This window comes from Nanorana parkeri, unplaced genomic scaffold (genome assembly GCF_000935625.1).
Source record: "Nanorana parkeri isolate BGI_ZX_2015 unplaced genomic scaffold, ASM93562v1 scaffold109, whole genome shotgun sequence".
Taxonomy (NCBI): domain Eukaryota; kingdom Metazoa; phylum Chordata; class Amphibia; order Anura; family Dicroglossidae; genus Nanorana; species Nanorana parkeri.
Genome location: NW_017306377.1, coordinates 306,739 through 329,578, shown reverse-complemented (window position 1 = coordinate 329,578; position 22,840 = coordinate 306,739). Strand labels below are relative to the sequence as shown.

General features: G+C 45.6%; 1 protein-coding gene across 2 annotated transcripts in view; it reads right to left on the bottom strand.

Annotated features, from left to right (window-relative positions):
- Positions 1-21,622, bottom strand: part of FAM132A (family with sequence similarity 132 member A) — a 63,000-nt gene extending 41,378 nt beyond the window's left edge. For both annotated transcript variants that reach the window (XM_018553090.1, XM_018553089.1), the window contains exon 1: positions 20,999-21,622. In XM_018553090.1, coding sequence (XP_018408592.1) covers positions 20,999-21,184 — 186 coding nt within the window. In that variant the 5' untranslated portion in view covers positions 21,185-21,622. The remainder of the gene's footprint in view (positions 1-20,998) is intronic.
- Between the last annotated feature and the right edge of the window lie 1,218 nt (positions 21,623-22,840).

The window sequence follows — 22,840 nt, the reverse complement described above, 5'->3', positions numbered from 1 at the left end:
TATATATAAAGATTGGCAACTTACTGATGGCACTAAATTCAGAAGTTAAATCTTAAAAATGCATTGAAGTACCTTAATTCTTAACAAAAATGTATCCTTTTTATGTATCACTTGGCTGTAGGGTGCTGACACTGTCCTTCCTTCTGGAGGGTGGCTACTTTTGTTCCCCATGGTCCCTGGTGTGTTGTAAAGTAACCACTGCTCCAAGATCACTCCTGTGGTGGGCTACAATCTCATGTTTAATTTATTAATTTGTATTGAAGTTATAGTCCATCACGGGAGCAGGCTTGGAGCTGTGGCTACTTTACAACACACGCAGGGACCATGGGGAACAAAAGTAGTCACCCTCCAGAAGGAAGGACAGTGTCACCACCAATTCAGAGATTCATTTTTGGTAATAGTTAAGATACTTGAATGCGTTTTTGAGATATAACTCCTGAGTTTAGTGTCACTTTAAATTGTTTGGAAATGGCCCTTTAACCCTTCCCAGATTGATGGGCAGCAACAATCACTTATCTAAGATCATTGCTGATGTCTTAACTCCTTTGCATTGTGGTAATACACCAATGAATGCCCCAGACCAGCAAACTGCTGAAACTTTGACTTTCATAGGGGTGGTTATTCTTGTGAAGATTAATTAATCAAGGGCATTTTATTAGCAGCACCTGGCTCTACTTAGTCTCTTAATTCCTATAAAAGCATTAAGGGTGTACTTAGTTTTTAACACCTGACTTCTGTAGAATACATAATGACAGTCTGTAATGTGTCATGTGTTGTTTTTTATCTGAAGTTGTATTTGCCTACATTTAAGGCCTGCTAAGGGCCAGATGATTTTTATTATGCCCTGTAAAACCATAATAAAAGAGGGTGTACTTTCTTTTTCACACAACTGTAATTAGAACTTTTAAAAAAAAGGAGGGAAGGGGACCCCCATAATGGCCACAGCAGTTGTGCATACCCGGGAACTCAGCAGAGAGATCTTACCCTCCCCGAGAGATATTAGAAACTGTCAGGTGTTTTGTGCTCTACACTGTGGGGTGTTTAGAAGGTCAGACCATATGAGCTGGTGTAATGGGACCAGGCATGATCTGAAGAATGGTAGAATTTATGCATAAAATTTAAGATTGGCAATCGGCAGCAGAGAATCCCTTGTACAGCATAGCCACAAATGAGTTCCAGTGATCTTAATGCGCGCGCGGGGGGGCGTGTCTGAGCGGACGTCTAAAGACGCCCGCTCAGATCTAGAGAGCTCGGGCCGGCCGTTTTTTTACTACGGCCGGCCCGGAGGTGGTTAAAATGAACCAGTGGTTTGCCCACACAGAGCAAAGAAACTTCACTTTAACTTAGCCCTCCCCAAGCGCTTACCGTCTTTTTCCGCACTGGGAACAATATAAATTGAGGTCGGAGTCACTAGAATTATAACTAATAGGGTTGCACAGATACCAAGTACAGTACTCGGTACAAGTATGAGTACATGTACCGATACTTTTGAGCTCTAAGACTAGACTAAATTAGGATGCAGCTGTCATTTGTAAGGAGCATACGGAGCTCCTGGGATTTGTACATCTCTGTTTTAATGTACAATTTTGTTTTTATAAATATAAATAAAGGGATGCACAGATACCAGTTTTGCGAGTACGAGTACTGGTACTTGCTGAGTACTTATAAGTACGAGTACTGATACATTTTTGTTTATTGTCATGTGACAGTTTTTCTAAAACAATATCGACTAATAATTTCAGCACAGTGGTGGAGCGCCAGAGCCAGGTCCCAGCTGCAAACGCTGGAACCCTGATAGTTCTCATGAAAATGCCAAGTATCTGCACTGGTACTCGATAAGTATCTGTGCATCCCTAATTACTAACACCGGCCTTTCATCACAGTACTAATTGAAGTAATATGTTCCTCCATACCCAGAAGTGATGGGTATGGAGGATGCACTGGGAACTGGGTACTGGGCACGGATGTAAAGAAAGATAAGAACATCCTGGGGGAGAGGTGGGGGATTTAAACAAACCTGTTGCTTTATCTGAATGGGCAATGCAAATACTGCAGGGAATCAGGACCAGATACCAGAAAACACAAGGACTTGAGCAGGGCTGGACAAACACTGGGATCTAGGTAGCCAATGCTCCTTAAAAATTACAGCCAGTGCCTACCTTTTGAGGTTTTCTCTAGTTGTGGTAAATGGAGCTAGAGCCTAAAAAAATGGATTGGATCAACAAGTTATAAAACTATGTTTCAGGGGGGTGGGGACAAAAACTAAATTGCTGTGTTACTATTTTTTGATAGACTTTAAAATATATCTCATATATGATTTCCCTTAAATCTAGTTCCTATTGACATCAAAGTTTTTTACAGATGTATCAGACATCTGGTATCAGCTTGCTCACTCACACCAGAACTGGACAGAGGTGGACAAAATGTGGATCTCTGATGGACCATGGGTAAAACTGCTATCTTTTCTGGGGAAAAGTTCCAGCTTTATGATCTCTTTCCTATTAATTACCTTGGCAACCTTTCCTATTTATACCAGGTGGGGTGAACTCCTATCAGCGGGAGGTGAGTAGTGGCCACCATCTTGTTACATCATCAAGATCAAATAAAACAATAAAAAATAAGCCTGCAGCACAGATGTGTGCAAATACTATTCCCAAAAAGCATACAAAATTTAACGTACATTAGAATGCATTAACATGGCACTAATGCTCTGAATTGAACCATGTGACAATGTTTCCTACAGGGCTTTAGGTGTTGCCTGGGGCTGGCACTAGTCTACAGATAACCCAAATATAGGTGCCATATGGTGGATTCCAAGAGAGACTGAACATTGCAGTGTTTTCTACAAGGATTTAGGTGTTGCCTGGAGTTGACACCAGTATACAGATAACCCATAGATAGGTGCTATATGACAAGGTGGAATCCATGTAGGACTGGACACTGCAATGTTTCCTACAAGGCTTTAGGTGTTGCCTAGAGATGACACTAGTATACAGGTAACCCATACATAGGTGCTACATGACAAGATGGAATACATCAGGTAATGAATCCTGAAGGGTTTACTACATGGCTTTAGGTGTTGCCTGCAGTTGACCCTGGTGTACAGCTAACATACATAGGTGCTACACAACAAGGTGGAATCCATCAGGCACTGAATACTGCAGTGTGTAACGTGAGAAAATCAATCAACAGCCCCTACAAAACATACCTATCAACACTCATCGCACAAGCTTCCACCATAACATACAAATCTCATTACCTCTGAATACACCATTCATCACTTTCCCATCTTCAACAGAGACATTGATGGTCACCAATACACCTTCCCTTCAACATTCCATACTAATGATCTAACATTCTTCTGTCACATCTCTTTTGCTCTGCTCAGCCTGATCCATGAATGGGACAGCACGTCAGTGCAAAGTGTGAAACAGAAGTCTTGAAAACCAGGAGCCAATTTGGTTTTGGACATGTAGGAGCCTAGTTATAAATGTTCAAAGTCTAAACTTTGGTCCCTTTACAGGTGTTTAATGCCCCATTAAACTTTCAGCTTTAACCTAGCTAGATACTTTGCTGGCACATTACAAAAAGCAGTCACAGTCTAAGTAGCAAAGCCTGTCCCCTTCCAGCATGCTCCATAGAAGGAGCCTTGCTCTCTGTGGGGAAGCAGTGGTCTCTTTGCAGACACATCTCCTGCTGAGTCAGACCTATAGCTCTGCATGTGCACTGCTGATTGGAGAGCTTCATACTAAATAGGGCTGTTATTAATATGCAAATGTTGACTTTCTTGAAAAACACTTTAACCATTCCCCAATGGCCACTGACGTATGCAAGGAGAGGCAACCAGTGACTGTTTATTACCCTTCTTTTGAAGGGTAAAGGTCTCTTTGATGTTCACACTGTGATTGACAGCTTGGCTTTACCTCCACTATGCTGTTGGAGAGGCAAGATGGCGGGATCTAATAGGGGAATAGCTGAGTCTCTAGGGATGGACTGGGGACACGCTGATGCTCACACAACCATTCATATTTGACCATGGAATCTGTAAACATTGGCAATCGAATTGGTTGTTTTAACACTTTCTCCCCTTTTGAGTTACATCCATTAAAAGGGAATTTGTGTTCTGTCTAGATCTATGAACTTGGAGCAACACATGGCAAACATTTACCAACCAATACCAAGCCATGTAAGCCCATTCAGGTAGCTCGGCATGAAAAAAAAAAAACTTTATGCATGCATGGTCAAAGCTCAGCACAAATACATGATACTTTGAAAAAAAAAAAGAATGAAAAACACTACAAACAAATGTTCTCAAAATGAATCCAGATGGGTGAAGATTTCTATAACAGCTTAATTTATATATACTAATCACTCAATAAATTCTGCAGTTCTCCAGCTCCATTAATAAAGATCCAAAATCACGCCATGCCCAACACAGTATTACAATTTCAGTTATACTACAATCAACTTAATCTATTATAAATCAACCATAGTAATTGATAACCATGCTAAGAATTCTGCAAGTTAAAGGAGATCTAAAGTCCCAGCATATCCTCTCCTGTTATAACATCAGCATTGTAATAGGAATACATACTAGACTTGTTTCTCATAATACAAGCAAAGCTTACTTTAAAATATCCCTTTTATGTAGTGAGCGCTGCCTTCTGTCTGCCCATCAGTTTCACCAATTTCATGGATTCCCAGTGTGCTTTGCGTCTCTTTCCCTGCTGCTTGATGTGGGGCAATCTTGATTTCTCAAGACTACATATCAAATCATGCATTGCTTCCAGCAAGCACTGATAATGTCACATTGTTCAGACATTAAGCTGTAGTTCAAAAGGCAGACACTGTGAGACAAGGAAATGCATATTTACAGGGCTGAGTGAAATTGTGTCACTGCATTGAGGAAGTCCATCCTATGGGAATCTTTAATAAGTAAGTTTAGAAACATCAAGATGGAGCTGGTTATTAGGAGTGGGATAGAACTAGAAGGAAATTCAATATAGAAATACAGATTTATTTTTATTTATTGATCACAGATTCAGCTGCATCCTAATATCAATTAATCAGACCATGCAAACAGCACAGTGCAAAGGCCTGTCCGGCAGGCAGTTCGTTTCTGTTCCTCCAGTGCTCATTGGAGGGACAAACAGGGGAGGGGGTGGGCACAGCTGGCTGTGGCTCTAGAGAGGCAGATCCAGCTGTCAATCAGGCGGTGTGGTGGATCCCGACAATATAGTAGCAGTAGCCCACTAGATGCTGACTTAAGGGCAGGTGTAAATGTACTCCTTTAACCTAAAAGAGGACTAAGGCCAAAAAAAAAGGTTTGGCTTTGGTTCTCTTTTAGCATGACATTAAAAGAGAACTATGGGGGCGTGGTCTGGACATGGCCGCGTGAAGAAGCAACTCGGGGGAGCTCTGCCCGCACCATACAGGTTAAATGCTATAACGGACAGTACGTACCGCTCTTCTTCATGCCCAAGGAGCAGAAACGACATAGCGATTCCCGAGCCACCCTCCTCCACCATTTCTTCACTCGCCGGCCCGCTTCACCCATCCCGGCACCCGCCCCTACTACAACCACTATGGCACTCACGCGGGCCTCCGCGGCGGGCCTAATGTCGGCCAAGAAGCAGGGACGCGGCCTTATGACGCAGGCGGCTGACACAGAGGACGCTAGCGGCCCCGGCACCTCTCGATCCCCGATTCACTCGACTGATCTCCTGATGGCGGACTCTCAGGGCTCACACACGTCCCAGCCCTATGTGACCTCGATCCCACACGAGGTAGGCCCCGGCGTCCAGGGGGAGCCCGATCTACAGGCCCTGCTCCCACATCTGCCCACAAAACGGGATCTGGATGCTATGGCCTCCTCCATTGTGGCGGCTTTAAAGAAGGAGCTCCACGATCTTACCCACCGCATATCAGAGGTGGATGAACGCGTTACAGAGGTGGAGCACACTACCGCATCCCTTTCCACCAGGATGGAGGCGCTGGAAGCGGACACGCTTTTGACAAGAAATCGCCTGCTGACTATGCACTTGCGCCTAGATGACTCTGAGAATAGAAACCGAAGGAATAACCTACGTCTGCGGGGCATCCCTGAGGCTACAGCGGGCATCCACCTGAGAGACACAGTGACTTCCATATTGAATACTCTTCTGGGCAAACCCCATGATGCCCCTTTAGAGCTTGATAGGGTGCACCGCGTCAATGGGGCTCGCCCTCCCACAATCTCAGCCCCCTGTGATGTTCTGTGCAGAGTGCACTTTTTCTCTATTAAAGAAGAAGTCATCCGTCAAGCCTGGAGACAAGGTCCCTCTGATTTCGATGGCGCCACTGTTCGCATCATGCCAGACCTTTCCCGCCACACTCTCCGCATGCGGCGTCTAGTGCGCCCTCTACTAGATCTTATCCGCTCCTCGTCTGCCACATATCGCTGGGGCCACCCATTCCACCTGGTTGTTAAACGAGCTGATTCTACTTTTCACCTACACGCACCTGACCAGCTACCTGCCCTCTTTCGCTTCCTGGAGGCGGATCCGGTGGAAGTACCCAACTGGTTGGAATTTCCGGAAGACGTCCCGGAGCCCACTTCGCTACCCCAGAGGGAACAGCGTAGAGCCAGGAGTCGGCAGCGACCCTCCCACCAAGAGGTCCTTACCCAGCCCCGGGACGGCAGGGAACCCTGAACTGTAAAGTGTAAGGTCATCACCGTATCCTTCGCTGACATGGTCTCCTGTTTTGGGTCCTCCCCCCATCGCACCTTTTGTTTTATACCAGACCTGCAATGTTGCATTGTTGTTAACCTTGTTAACCTTTTTTCCCTGCAGGCTAACTACCTGAGCTGTGTGGTGCGAGGGGTTAGGGTAGATCAGATCCTAAGGACGGTTTTAACTTTTCCTATAATGACCTTCATGCATAGTCTCTACAGGTTGCTGTACTTATCATGGGGCACTCGCTTCCCCCCCCTCCGGGACTGGTGGAGGCTGCCCCGGGGGGGTGACGGGGACGTGGCTCCGCTCTATTACCCTGTCTGGAGGCCTCTTCCTGCATGGGGAGGCTGATGGCACGCGGTTGCCTGGGCCGCCTGGTGAGTACCGGTAGCGGTGTCTCCGGAGTGCTTGGGTCGGCTTTGGACCTTGGGCACTCCCTGGAGATACCAGCAAGATGGATGGCCCTTTGCCTCGACACCCTTGAGGTGGCCCATCCCCCCCCCCCTCTTACCTGGGGGAATGGCCTCGGGTGCTCACCGGGCGCGTTCTGGTTACCCCTACTGACCGGATTACTGTACTGCTTCCGGCACCCAATTGCTCCTTGGGCTATATATTTTCAGTTGTATGTTCACGCTTATGTTCATGTTTCTGTTACTACTTCTACTTATGCAAACGTTAACCTCTGTTCCACACGGTATACACCATATATCGCTACTTTGAACTGACCTGTACGAATGAGAGCATCTCCCCCCCTGAGCTCTCACTTGATCGCTTACCGCCAACCCCATACCCCACATAGGTGGTACCCTCCTGTCTTCGGACTTGAGGATACAGTGTTGCATTCGCATAGGCCCGTGCCTAATTTAGCTGTTATTTGATCCAGGTGTCATCCCCTTGCCTTCTATATTCCCTGCCCCTCCTTGCCTCCTCCCTTGTCGTCCCCCCTCCTTTCCTACCTCTCAACTGCCCCCTCACTCCTACTTTCTCTTCTGCTCCCCTCTCTCTTGTTCCCTTTCATATCTAGGGGCTTGGTCTCCCCCTCTGAGGGTTTGATGGGTCCGTTACGCTTCACTACCTTTAATGTTAAAGGACTTGGCGTCCCTGAGAAGCGATCCAGGCTCCTGGTGGACCTGAAGAAAGCGGGTTCACAGGTGGTATTCCTCCAGGAGACCCACTTTAAACTTGACAAAGTTCCAAAACTACAGAACAGAGACTTCCCTATCTCTTACCACTGCCCGTCCCCCATTGCCAGGTCCAAGGGTGTCAGTATAATACTGTCTAGATCGGTGGCATGGACTTTTAGGGACCTCAAGTCCGATCCGGAGGGTAGGTTCCTGTTTGTGAAAGGTTTGGTGGGAGATAAACTGGTCACACTGGTCAATCTATACCTTCCCAACGTAGACCACATTTCCTTCCTCCAACGTGTATTCCCCCTTTTACTTGAATTCGAGGAGGGTCTGTTGGTCCTGGGGGGGATTTTAATTTAAGCCTTGATTCCCTACTAGATGTGTCTAGGGCAGCCTCCCACCTCTCCTACTCACGCCTCAAGAAACTGAAATCTGAACTCCACCTCCTCCAACTAACTGACGTGTGGCGCTTTTTATATCCGCAGACCCGCGATTATACGTTTTGTTCCCCTGTTCACAACACCTACTCCAGACTGGACTATTTTTTTTCTCAGGCACAGGGATGTCCCGCTAGTACGGGACGCCTCGATCGCCGACATTCTATTGTCCGATCATGCCCCGGTGCATATGGCGCTGGAACTGCTCCCGTGGACCCCAAGAAGTCCCTCATGGCGTTTAAACGAATCCCTTCTACAAGACCCGGAGATTAGATCTGACCTGGAATCCACAATCTCCTCCTATTTCTCTGAAAACTGCTCCCCCGCTGTGGCTCCCCCGCTGGTATGGGAGTCTCACAAGTGCGTAGTGCGGGGAGTCCTGATCAGACATGGCGCCCGTAGGAAGAGGGAAAAGTCGGCCAGGATAGCCCAGCTTTTCGCTAAACTTCACAATCTAGAAGCTGCGCATAAGAAATCTTTGGCGGTTACTCAATTTCAGGAGTTAGGCCTACTTCGAACTGAACTCAATGAGCTTCTCCTATCTAACGTACGCCAGAGTCTCCTGAAAGGCTGCCGTACCATGTACGAACTCTCTAACAAGCCGGGTAAGACCCTAGCATCGGCCTTACGTGGCCCTCGAGCCACGACATTCATACCCCACCTCACCTCTGGCGCAGGGGTTAGACTGACGTCTTCCGCTGCCATGGCCCAGGAATTCATGTCCTTCTATGGTTCACTCTACAACCTTCACGCAGGGACGGATAGGCCCTCATCCTCTCAAGATGATGCAACCTCTCTCCGATACATCAGTGAGTCCCAGATGCCCTCTCTGGGACTCACTGAAGCAGCGGAGGTTTGTGCGCAGCTTGAGGCCCCGATCTCCTCGGCAGAATATGACCTTGCCCTTAAACAGGCCAAAACGGGTAAAACACCTGGCCCTGATGGTTACACTTTACCATACTACAAATCCTTCTCCCACCTTCTTGCCCCCCACTTCCTGTCCAAGTTCAACTCCCTTATCTCGGGCTCTACCCTTCCAAAAGATGCCTTGCGGGCACACATTGCGGTCATTCCCAAACCTGATAAAGACCCCTCGCAGTGTGGTAGCTATCGTCCGATATCCCTTCTCAACCTAGACTTGAAGCTCTTCGCCAAGATTCTGGCCAATAGACTGCTTCCCTACATCCCTGACCTCGTACACTTGGATCAGGTGGGTTTCGTTCCGGGACGGGAGCCGAGAGACAACACCACTAGAGTGATCAACGCAATCCATCACACCCGCTCCACCCTGTCACCCTTCATGCTGTTATCCACGGATGCGGAGAAGGCGTTTGACAGAGTGGAGCTTTCTCCGGGCGGCCCTACGCCACATAGGTCTAGGCCCCGGTATGTTGCAATGGATTTCCGCACTTTACTCACTTCTGTTCCCTTTCATATCTAGGGGCTTGGTCTCCCCCTCTGAGGGTTTGATGGGTCCGTTACGCTTCACTACCTTTAATGTTAAAGGACTTGGCGTCCCTGAGAAGCGATCCAGGCTCCTGGTGGACCTGAAGAAAGCGGGTTCACAGGTGGTATTCCTCCAGGAGACCCACTTTAAACTTGACAAAGTTCCAAAACTACAGAACAGAGACTTCCCTATCTCTTACCACTGCCCGTCCCCCATTGCCAGGTCCAAGGGTGTCAGTATAATACTGTCTAGATCGGTGGCATGGACTTTTAGGGACCTCAAGTCCGATCCGGAGGGTAGGTTCCTGTTTGTGAAAGGTTTGGTGGGAGATAAACTGGTCACACTGGTCAATCTATACCTTCCCAACGTAGACCACATTTCCTTCCTCCAACGTGTATTCCCCCTTTTACTTGAATTCGAGGAGGGTCTGTTGGTCCTGGGGGGGACTTTAATTTTAGTCTTGATTCCCTACTAGATGTGTCTAGGGCAGCCTCCCACCTCTCCTACTCACGCCTCAAGAAACTGAAATCTGAACTCCACCTCCTCCAACTAACTGACGTGTGGCGCTTTTTATATCCGCAGACCCGCGATTATACGTTTTATTCCCCTGTTCACAACACCTACTCCAGACTGGACTATTTTTTTCTCAGGCACAGGGATCTCCCGCTAGTACGGGACGCCTCGATCGCCGACATTCTATTGTCCGATCATGCCCCGGTGCATATGGCGCTGGAACTGCTCCCGTGGACCCCAAGAAGTCCCTCATGGCGTTTAAACGAATCCCTTCTACAAGACCCGGAGATTAGATCTGACCTGGAATCCACAATCTCCTCCTATTTCTCTGAAAACTGCTCCCCCGCTGTGGCTCCCCCGCTGGTATGGGAGTCTCACAAGTGCGTAGTGCGGGGAGTCCTGATCAGACATGGCGCCCGTAGGAAGCGGGAAAAGTCGGCCAGGATAGCCCAGCTTTTCGCTAAACTTCACAATCTAGAAGCTGCGCATAAGAAATCTTTGGCGGTTACTCAACTTCAGGAGTTAGGCCTACTTCGAACTGAACTCAATGAGCTTCTCCTATCTAAAGTACGCCAGAGTCTCCTGAAAGGCCGCCGTACCATGTATGAACTCTCTAACAAGCCGGGTAGGACCCTAGCATCGGCCTTACGTGGCCCTCGAGCCACGACATTCATACCCCACCTCACCTCTGGCGCAGGGGTTAGACTGACGTCTTCCGCTGCCATGGCCCAGGAATTCATGTCCTTCTATGGTTCACTCTACAACCTTCACGCAGGGACGGATAGGCCCTCATCCTCTCAAGATGATGCAACCTCTCTCCGATACATCAGTGAGTCCCAGATGCCCTCTCTGGGACTCACTGAAGCAGCGGAGGTTTGTGCGCAGCTTGAGGCCCCGATCTCCTCGGCAGAATATGACCTTGCCCTTAAACAGGCCAAAACGGGTAAAACACCTGGCCCTGATGGTTACACTTTACCATACTACAAATCCTTCTCCCACCTTCTTGCCCCCCACTTCCTGTCCAAGTTCAACTCCCTTATCTCGGGCTCTACCCTTCCAAAAGATGCCTTGCGGGCACACATTGCGGTCATTCCCAAACCTGATAAAGACCCCTCGCAGTGTGGTAGCTATCGTCCGATATCCCTTCTCAACCTAGACTTGAAGCTCTTCGCCAAGATTCTGGCCAATAGACTGCTTCCCTACATCCCTGACCTCGTACACTTGGATCAGGTGGGTTTCGTTCCGGGACGGGAGCCGAGAGACAACACCACTAGAGTGATCAACGCAATCCATCACACCCGCTCCACCCTGTCACCCTTCATGCTGTTATCCACGGATGCGGAGAAGGCGTTTGACAGAGTGGAGCTTTCTCCGGGCGGCCCTACGCCACATAGGTCTAGGCCCCGGTATGTTGCAATGGATTTCCGCACTTTACTCACTCCCATCGGCTGCTGTCCGTGTGAACGAGACTCGCTCGGATTTCTTTACCATCTCCAATGGAATGAGGCAAGGATGCCCTCTCTCCCCACTCATCTTTATTCTTACCCTGGAACCCTTTCTTTGCCGGATACGTTCCTTACCTTCCTTCCATGGCCTACTGAAAAGCTCTGGCGAGCATAAGGTCGCGGCCTTCGCAGACGACTTGATCTTCTTTATCTCGAACCCGCGCACATCCCTCCCTGCTCTCCTACGTGAACTCGAGCTCTACTCTTCCCTTTCCAATTTTAAAATCAATTTTTCCAAGTCAGCGGCTCTCAATATCACCCTCCCACGGACGGAGGTGGACTACTTACAGTCTTCTCACCCCTTTGCCTGGTCGATAGACGCCCTGAAGTATCTGGGCACGTATATGGCTGCTGATTGCGCTCGATTATATGACCTTAATTTTGCCCCATTGCTCCAGAAGACCAAGCAGGACCTCTTATCTTGGCACTCTCTATCGCTGTCTTGGTTTGGCCGATGCAACGCCATCAAGATGACGGTTCTTCCAAGGATTTTGTACCTGTTTCAGGCCCTTCCCATCCGTATCCCTCCGCTGTTTTTCTGTTGCTTGCGTCAAATGTTCACTGCCTTTTTGTGGTCCCATGCTCCAGCGAGAATCCGATATGACATTGTTACTCTTCCTAAAAACAGAGTGGGTATAGGCCTCCCGGACATGGCCAAATACTATAAAGCGACCGCACTCGCACGGGTCTTGGATTGGTGCTGTCACCGGCAGACCAAGCAATGGGTCAACATGGAGGGAGAGGATGCCAACTTTGTCCTGGAGGGACTGCCATGGCTCTCCTAATCTTTGGCTCCTGCGATACGTCTCCACCCCACCATTGCTCTGACGTTGGTGCAGGCTAGGTCGCTTTTTCGCTCCTCCGACCTTTCCCCTTTTTTGCCCCCTCCTTCTCCCCATTTATTAATTGCCAAGCCTATACCATTAACTATGCTGTTTTGATGTCTGAAGCTAGGGGGTACACGGATCACACCACGATTGACCTACTCCTTCTGCTGGTCTTTGTAACTAACCTCGGTTGACATTGGAGTAACACGATGTGCTTATCTCTGAGAAATGTTGGATAACCATGCTTGTACAAAATAGTTATGCGCAGGGGCATGCCCGTCAGGGCTGTTCTCGCTCTGTGACGATTGCCCTACACCATTGGCACACCACTGATGTTATCCCGCTTGTATTCCGACTGTTTTATACTTGTATGTAATTACCATGTATCGTATATTTACTCAATAAAATTGACTTTTGAATTTTAAAAAAAAGAGAACTATGGGGTAACCTTTTTATCCCATAGTTCTCTTTAGGGTCACCGGAGGACATATACTAACCTCCTCCTGTGACCCAAAGCACAGTATACAGTGAGCTATTGTCCACAGCCGGGATGGATACCGACAATACTGTTGAGTTCCACCCAGCTGGCTGATTGACAGTGGGCTCTGCCTATCTAGAGGTAAAACCAGCTGTGCCCGCCTCCTCCCTCGTCCTATCCTCCAGTCAGGGAGATGATCGGGAAGTGAGCAAGCGACGTTATGTGTTCAATCACTTCCCAATCAATAGAGACGACTTGTGACAGCTTCTTTGTCACAGGTCGGCTCTAACTTCGGCACCTCATAGATCTCCTTTAAATGAATTTGACTTGGTATCAGCCTCTTGCAAACCCTGTACAGCAGAGCAGACAGGGAGGTAGAAGCAGCACCAAGAGCCAATCAGTTGTGCTATAGTGCAAGAAGCATGCTGATAGAAGGAGAAAACAGAGTGGGCGTGGGATAACATCATCAGTCTGCTGCTTCTTTCACTGTCCAATCACAGGCTGAAGATGGAAAGGAGACCTGTAAAATGCAGCAAAGAAAAATCATGTCTTCTTGCCTACAAAACAGGGCTGTGTGGTGGCAGAGCTGTGTAACTCTCTGGATGGACAGAAATAAAAAGCCATTTGTATAACAGCTCTGTTATACAGTATATGTGTATGATTTGTGTATGTAGCGGTTTGGCCTGAAGTTCAGCTTTAACAATTGATCAAGCTACTATGGTCCCAGAACCTGGCAGAAAATATATGGAAATGAGTAATGACCTTTGTAATATGATTGAATCTATTTCTTTCACATAAAGAAGTAACTAACAGAAGCCACCAAGACGTCCGCTTTTCTATCAGACCAATTTTCTGGAGTCACTCTTTAAGCAGATCTCTCTTAAACTCATCACTACCATGCTGGGCCATATGTTTGTTATCAAAAGTTTGGAAGAAGGCACGACCCTGCTGAGCAAATGGGATTTTATCCCAGAAGCAGAAAGCAGCACACATAAAAACCCCTGGCCATGTTACATAGGACTGGCATGGGGACTCTGCCAAAGAATAAGACCGGCATATGAGGCCCTAAAACATTTTCATTACTGCTGTTTGTCACATGAAGCAGACATTAAACCATCTTTCTTACACTTGTCCATTTTGGAAAGAAACAGCACTTTGGTATCCATGGTAACTGAGTTATTCAAGGAAACCTCGAAGAAATGTGTATCACGCATTGCTGACCTGTTTTTCTCAATGTGCCAGTGGCTTGGCTTTCATGCTAATCCAGTGACCTCAATACTTTCCAAATCATTGACTTGAAACAAGTGGTCAGATCAGGTGGACCAGCACCTCAAACCACTGCAGGCTCCTTTAGGGATGTATTCCATAGGTGGTGTGTTTTGGCCAAACACTAGGACCCATCTTGTCCTATCTCCAATCTGTTACCCATACAAGAATACAGCTGCGCCGACTACATGAGATAGTTGTTGCAAGAACTTTACTGTACATGAATGCAAACAAAATCTATAAATAAGCCCCTGGGTGGGGCTAAAAAGCATCAGAGCGTAGGGGTTGTTGGGGTGTCCATTTTCCATTGATGTACAATGAAGTTGGTTACAACACCTGGTGTATGTGGTTGCTGCAGCCGTACTGTTGTATGGCAAGCTATTCAGATCAGGTATCTTAACTTCACTTGCCGCATGTTTGGTCTAGGTCAATGGCTCCAAGTATATTGAAGAGACAGCCAGGAAGCTAGCATTTTCTGGAGCTTAGCAATGGCCTCCATATTTCTTCTAACTTTAATCTGTTTATTTTACTGCTGTTTACTGGGTCTTGAAAAAATGGTATCGGTGCATCCATAATAAATACTGTATATATATATATTATAAATTATGTAATACATATATACAGTATAAATATATGATATACTGTATATCTATATATATAACAAATCATACATTAAGGTCAGGGATGCACAATTCCCAAAGCCTCAAAGCAAAAGCTCCTTAGAAATGACAGCTGCCTCCTAACTTTTGAGTTTTTCTCTAGTCTAGTCTTGGAGCTTGAAAAGTATCTGTACTTATACCAAGTACGGTACTTGGCATCTGTGCACCCCTAATAAATTGTAGTGCCTCTTTATTTTGTGGACAGTGGAGAAATTCCCCGGTACATTGGTGGGAAGTGGAGAAGAAATTCCTCTTAACACTTTTCGACAGTGGAGATTTTCCCCCTTGCATTGGTGGACACTGGAGCAGGTGACCCTTTCACTGTGGGAAAAGGACTCCCTTACATTGGTAGACTGGGAGAAGTACCACCTTACATTGGTGGAGAAATATCTTTTACATTGGTGGGCACTGGAGAAATGTATTTGACATTGGTGGACACAGGAGAAATTCTCTCTTACATTGGTGGTCAGAGGGACAGGTGACCCTTTTATTAGTGGTTACTAAGAGAATGAGCAAAACTATTGTCTGTATTATCATTAAGCAATCCTCCGAATCCGAAACAGCAGTAAAATATGTTTCCACCGACGAAAGGAATGAAAATGGTTTTCATGTTCATTTGTTTCATCCGAAACATGTGCACATGTCTAGTCACCGCCCCCGTCCTGTCTTTATAAGAAAGATAACATTGATTAGAATGAAGAAGATTAGGATCCTTGTACAGTACTATTCAGTGTCACACAGAGGCAGAGACACAGTTTAAAGCCCCTGGGCTCATGTGCAATGAAATAAGTCCTGGCCTCCTATGCTGGTGCACCACCTCCATTTTCATCTACATTTTACAGCGTACACTAAAAAAAAAAAAGATGACAGCTGGAATCTGATTGTTTGCTGTGGCAACACAGGCGCTCTTCATACACGGGGCTCCCTTCTCCATTCCGTGTTAACATTTGAAACTGAAATTAATCATGGCGATCAGCGTTTTCTTCATTTCCAGTTTTCATTGTCTCGATCTGAAGTCAGATAAGGCATGTTTAGAGCAGAGAGACAGAACTGGCTTCTGGCTACAAAGTGATACATGGATCTTATCAGGGATGACAGCAGCTGCTCCCCCACCCTGTTCATTGGTGTCCGCGTGATTGACACATCTTACTGGAAGTTGTTGTTCGGTGATAAGAAAATCACAAGTCTATAGGAAGTCAAACTGGTAAAGACTTAAAGACACTCATTGTTTATAGCTACACAGCGTTGACGGAATAAGCTCTTCTTCCGGCTATTGTATTTTGACAGCGAGCACCCGCGGCTATCAGATTACCCAAACAGTAACTGCATAGTCTACAATGTTATTTATTTATCACAGTTTTTTATGTAGCGGCAACAATTTACGCAGTGCCTTACATATTTCCACATTCATATCAGTCCCTGCCCCCAGGGCCGGATTTACTCTCTCTGCTGCCACAAGGTCAGGTTCCTCAATACGCCCCCCCCCCCCCTCCCCCAATGGAGAATGGCAACCAGATGGCGGGGGTGGCAGGGTTGGTTTTAATTTCTTTAACTTTTTAAAAAAAACTTTTTTATCACTTTTTTTATTTATTTAATTATTATAAATATTTTCACTTTTTAAAACATTTATTTATCTTATTTTTAAAAACTTTTTAAACACTTTTTTATCTTAATTTTTGTGTCTTATTATTTTTTTGTATTCATTTTTATTTACTTTTATTTATTTTACTGTATGCAAGTTGCATACAAGTGATCTCGGCGACATCACCGAGATCACTTGGACAAAACGAGCGGTGGCTTCCCTGCTCTACATTTAGCCCTGCTTACCTGACGAATCAGGTGAGTATATCCTTTTCATTTGATCTGAAGGTAACTCATACAACAGTTGATGTCAGAGGGCATGCATCTACTATCAGAAAGAGACTGCAGCAACATAACCTGCATGGAAGACAGGGATCCCAACCTGAAATAAGTCATTTAAGGGAGGCGCCCTTAAATAGCTAATGCTTTCTTTGCTATCTGCTGTTTTTTTTAGTGTTCCGACGGCACAGGAGCTTTTGAGCAGTTGGAAAAGCGTTTTTAAATGTCCAACACAAGAAATCACATGATTTTCAATGGCCCTGGTGCACACCTGAGCAGAAAAACGCCAGCAGGTAAAAGCCAAACGCCCGAAAAGGTACAGGAGCTTCTTTGGGCAGTTAAAAGCATGTTTTTGCCCCATAGACTTTAATGGAAATGCCCAAAAACGTGTGGCAGAAGCCATGAGCGTTTTTGCGTGTTTATAAGCGGGTTCTTCCATTGCCTGCAATGTTTTATGAGCTGTCAAATCGGATGTCTGCATGTACGCGCGTAAAAACGTGCATAAAAATGTGCACAAGCATAAACTCGCAAATAACTGCATGCTGCTCACGCACGGTGTGATCTAGGCCTAAATGTCTGCCCCTGCAGCTACAAGGTAATAATGTTGTCCTCTGATCACAGGGGAACAGGAGACAAAAGAAATGCTTCCTACTCCCTGCAGCAGACTAATGACATCATCTCAGTAGGGTTGCCGCCTGTCCAGGAATCACCCAGACTGTCCGGGTCTTGAATGCTGTGTCCGGGTTTGATGGCAGCAGAAACCCGGACAGATGTCATACAGACGGGCAACCAAAATTAAAATAGGGGCTACTGGCCACCCACTGGAAATAGTCTCCACTGTGATATTTACATATGAATGGGTGGCACTATTTTCATATGAATAAGCCGCGACTTATTCTCCAAAAAAAATGTTTGCGCATTGCTAGCGTGTTTGGGTTTCGCTTGAAGAAAAGGTGGCAACCCTACATCTCAAGCTAGGCAAAGTCAATTGCCTGGAGGTCAAGGATGGCTTTTTAAGGGTTAAATATAAAGCTTTTATGAAAAATGATTCTGTTGCTATGCATTGTGTCAGGAATTGATTCTTACAGACTTGTAGAGTTACTGAGAGGTCCACTTTAAAGAGGTCAGAGATTTTTTGTCAAGAGAAAAAAAAAAGAGAGAGAGCGAGAGGGAAAGAGAGGGTACATGGTTACACACATTTCTATCCGCCGCTCATCCCTCCTCAGGCCTGGCATCTCTCTCCTATGTACACATTCCACCACTTGAAGCTGGCAGGGCATCTCTCTGGTTCCAGAGCTATTTAAAACATCTCTGTCACAGGGACGTTCCTCAGTCCAATAACTGCACTGCATTCCTGCTCTCCCCACAACGTAAACAGCTCTGACTTCTTGTAATACATCCCTTTCATTCCACATGTTCACTCTCATTATCTCATCCTCTTTACGCTGAATTGCACACCTCTCCCTGTTCACAGCCCCACTACCTCTTCCTGGACAGCCCTTCTCTGTCTCACAGTGTCTCCCATTCATTCTGCCAGGCTGTACAGATCACGGACTGAGAGTTTCATGGAATAGAAGATGTAATAAGTAATACATTGCCCAATAAGTGACCGGCCACCTTGTAAATGCTATAGTCATATACATAAGTGAGAAGTTGCACATTCTTATCAACAGTCCAAGACATAAAATTTCAAGGTGTCAACAAGCGATCTCCTCCGATCTCTTCCCTCAGTCTAGTTTTGCAGGCTTGCTACAACAAACACTCAATTGTCGTCAGCGGGCGTGTCCATTTCCCCATACGCCTGCTGCCAAGTTGGAAGATCCCAGTGTCGGAAGCTATCCTTTTTGGAACCTTAGGTGCACCTATGAACCCACCAATCCCTGGGCTGGACAAATCCCAGGAGTTAGGTAGCCAATGTGCCTTAAAAATGACAGCTGGCATCTAACTTTCGAGGTTTTCTCTAGTTGTTTTCAATGGAGCTGGCTCCTAAAAAAAAATTTACGCTGGTTCCTGGATTTGTCCACACTTGGCCAATTCCTTGGACCAGGCATGAGACAACCAGACATTTTCAGTAGATAGCCATCTCTGCACAGTTCACAAAGCATACACTAATTGTCCTTTTTTAACTATAATTTTATGTTAGGCTTGATTCACTGAGCTATTATAAACATGTTATTTGCCATATCAATCATTAATTTCGGCACTATGACTATTATTTTTAGCTCTCGCCTGCTGTCATTGCTGGAAAAAATGGTTATAATGGCAAATACCAATCATTGAACCAGGTGTATGACATCTTCTAGGACAGCTATGTCATACTCAGGAGGAACAGTGACTACAAACACAGGCAAAAATCACCAACTGTCCAAATGTACCTGAAGAAGTTTCTAAGTAGTCTAAATGTTTATGCAGCTTTTTTCTGATCATTGCACAATATAGTAGACCTGAGATGAAAGTCATCCTTTTTTGTGTGGCCAGATTGGGTGAATGGGGCACCTCTACGCCCCAACCTACAGGGAGAATGGCTAAACAACAAGTTTGAGATCATATGCAAATAGCTGGTGTTCTCGCAGATAACCCAATTCCTATTCACAGATCCCCACCCCTTTCCATTCATATAAACCTGATAAGGCTCTGGAGCACTATGCAGATAGCTTGCCCAAGGGCGGCTGGAATGTCAATGTATTAATGACCACCACACAAGTCCATGGGCAGCTTTAGAATAACATGCATGATTTTTGTCCTTGAATGGGTTCCTTAAAGAGGTTTTTTTAATTTTCAGTAAGGACACTTACAACTAACCCCCTTCTCATGACTGGTAGGGTGTCCCATTCACCAACCAGTTGCTTTGCAAGCTAGGAAGCTGCCAGAGCTTACCCATGCCCATCTTATTCCATGGCAGTGTGTGTGCCAGAGGAGCAGTCCACCCTAGGAAGCCCTTTAAAAAGTAATGGGTCTGCGAGATCAAGCAAAGAATGATGACAGCTCAGAGCGGTGAAACCTCAGGACAGCCTGGTGGCGGTAGTAAAACAGCTGTTCGGCAAAGGTTCTAAGCAGGGTACCCCTGCCAATTGGTGGGAGGGCAAGCGTAGAGGTTTTCCACTTTCACATAGAAGGCGGAAAACCTCTTTACCGCTTTCCAAAGACTGCCAGATTTCTCCCTGAGAAAGGCAGAAGTGACCCACTCAGCTCATCTCCCTGACTTTGGTGACATCTGAACAGAGCACAAAGAAGCAATCACAAATGTAGACCTTTACAGGCTTGACTCAGACATCTAAGAATCTTAAAAATAAAGCAATCCTGAACTGCCTCAGACATTTTACAGCAGGTTGGGAAATTGTAATGGGAGACAACAAGCTCTAGGGTCACATGCGAGTGCTTATAATCACCTAGGCATTGACCCCCTTCACTGGCTGCCTGGTCCAAGCAAGGAAACTGATTTAAAGCCATGCGCAGCTGCCACAAAACAAGTACCAACAAGCTTTTTGTTTCACAGCTGTAAAACAAGTGTGTCATACATATAACATTAATTATTAAACGTGTCTGTACAGGTCCCTGCATGGAGCCCATGCCACCACAGCCTGAGATGGGTTTCTTTAGAAAGCCAAAAACAAAATGCCCAAAGTGCATTCACCGACAGCAACCAGGCATTAATTATCATTATTGCTAGACAGTCTGACAGTTGAAATCTGACCCATTGATATAAGTAATTGCACTTTGATCCTCACTCTTTGTACCATCTTCTTAAATTAGATCACAGTGCATGAAAATGTTCAAATATGTGCAAAATAGGATTCCTCCAGTAGTAGATTCCCTCTATTATTTTTAAGTAGGTGGTTACTATCTACTTTTATATTAAAAGTAATATAGCAGTGGGATACCTTGATGCATCCTTCTAGCAATGGGATAACTGGATGCATCTTCAAATTGATTATGGGCAAATCAGAGAATGATTAAGAAGAATATAAATGCAGAGAACAAAACACATAATTATTGCAAAATATATTTTGTTGCCCCCTTCATAAGCACTGCCTTAGGCAAATGCCTATATTACCTAAGCTCTAAGAAAGCACCTAAAGGAGCAATGAAAGTTTTAGAATAAGCACAAGTTTGCAGCGGAACAAAAAAAGGATGATGGAGGTGTCTGCGCATCACTCACGTACCTTGTCAGGATCATATGATTCCTCACTGTTGGACAGCGTAAGATTTAAAGGATCAATGAACTGATGTGGGTCTTTTCCCTTTTTGCGCTCTTTTCTGGCTGCCAGCACCTGGAAAATTGTAAGCTGCTGGCACAGTACAGTGGCTACCAGGAGCCATATCCAACACCTCATTATGTCCTGGAACATATAGATCCTTCAGAAGTTCACAAAGCTGAACGGTAGGAAGCTCCAAGTGTTTCAAGAAGATGCTGAATGGGATACAGCAAGTGGAAAGCGATCTACCTCTATAGATAAGCACTGGCCAAGACAAAAGAGGGTCAAGATAAAGCATAAAATCTACTTAACTCCACCAGGTCTTAAGACAGAGGGAGCCTGAAAGCAAAGTTCTGCCATCAATTTCTTCTACAGTCTCAAAAGTGTGTAATTAAAAGTCGCTGAACTATGAAGTCTGGAGCTTTCTCGAAGGATCAGGATGACATCTCAGCCCACATCGACCAGCATAGAGCCCCATCAGTGTAGACACTCCTCTTTCGATAAGGATCAAAGTCTAGACCCAGGTGGACAATAGGGCAATGTCATCTCGTTGACCTCTAGTCATCCTAAGCTGTGATGATAACCGCTTGCCTCCACAACCTGTAGCTCAAGCCTCCTATTCAGCCTCCTTTTCAGGTTTCTGAAGACTTCACAATCCACACTTGACTGGCAGTTCGTTTCTCCACGTGTCTGCTCAGCAACAGATCACAAAATTCCTAAAACGTACGTCCTTTTGCAGGTAGCAGGCTGCCTTTTTTTGCAGTTGTTATTCAGAAAAGGCTCTGAGACAATACATCTCAGTTTTGTGAAAACAGCTGCCGGTATATAAAAATATTTCAAAAGGTAAAAAAAAAGGTAAAAGGAAAGCAAAAATGCACAAAATAAGTCCAGTGCATGTCTAAAAAGCCTTCTGGTTTCTTGGGTCAGTGTGGCTTTTGCAGTGATTGTAGAGGAAGATAGTGAAATATTTTTATACTCTCTGTCCCAGTCTCCTCTGTCTTCACTGTCTCTCTCCCCAACTGCAAATTGGCAGTTGTTCTTCAGGGCTGTTCATTTCACCAAATATATCCTTCATTCCTGTAGCTGCTACTTGAGGGAGAAGGAGGGGCCTCACATGCCCTTCTGTCAATCCTAGTTTTTTAACAACCCTATTAAAACAGAGCTGATAAGCCCCGTTCAGCCTCTCTCCAGAGAGATGCTAATCACATTTTAATGACCCATAAAACCTTTTTCTTTTTTTTTTTTTCTTTTTGTTACCTGAGGGAATGCAACTGTTTATGAAAATGACAAATGAAACACGGAATAAGAAGAGAAGAATGTCTAGTATTTAACCCTTATAGACTAATGCTACCTTTTGGGGTAAAAAAAAAAAAAAAAGATACTAGAAAGCAGGAGAATTAAATATCCAAAAGAAAATAGTATTTATTTAATGGCTTAATGGCATGTTCTCTTATATGTGTGCAGGCTCCTGAAGTGTCCAGTATGATTGCACTTTTTTCTTGTTTGCATGGAAAATTTGTAGAGACGGCTGTCTGTAGCAGAGGTGGGTGACCTTTTATGTGCTATAGGTTAGCATTTCTCAAACTTTTTTTAGTCACCCAAAAACACACAAAGTGGGTTTCCCTTTTCACACTCAATGTGCCGCTTTCAAATCAAGATCCCACTACACATTAGAGTTACCCTTTGCATTAGTAGCCCTCATTCACATCAGCAGCCCCCTCTTTCACATCAGAGTTCCCCTTTCACATCAGAGTCCCCCCTCTCAAATCAGCAGTCCCCTCTTTTACATCAGAGCTTCCACCCCCCCAC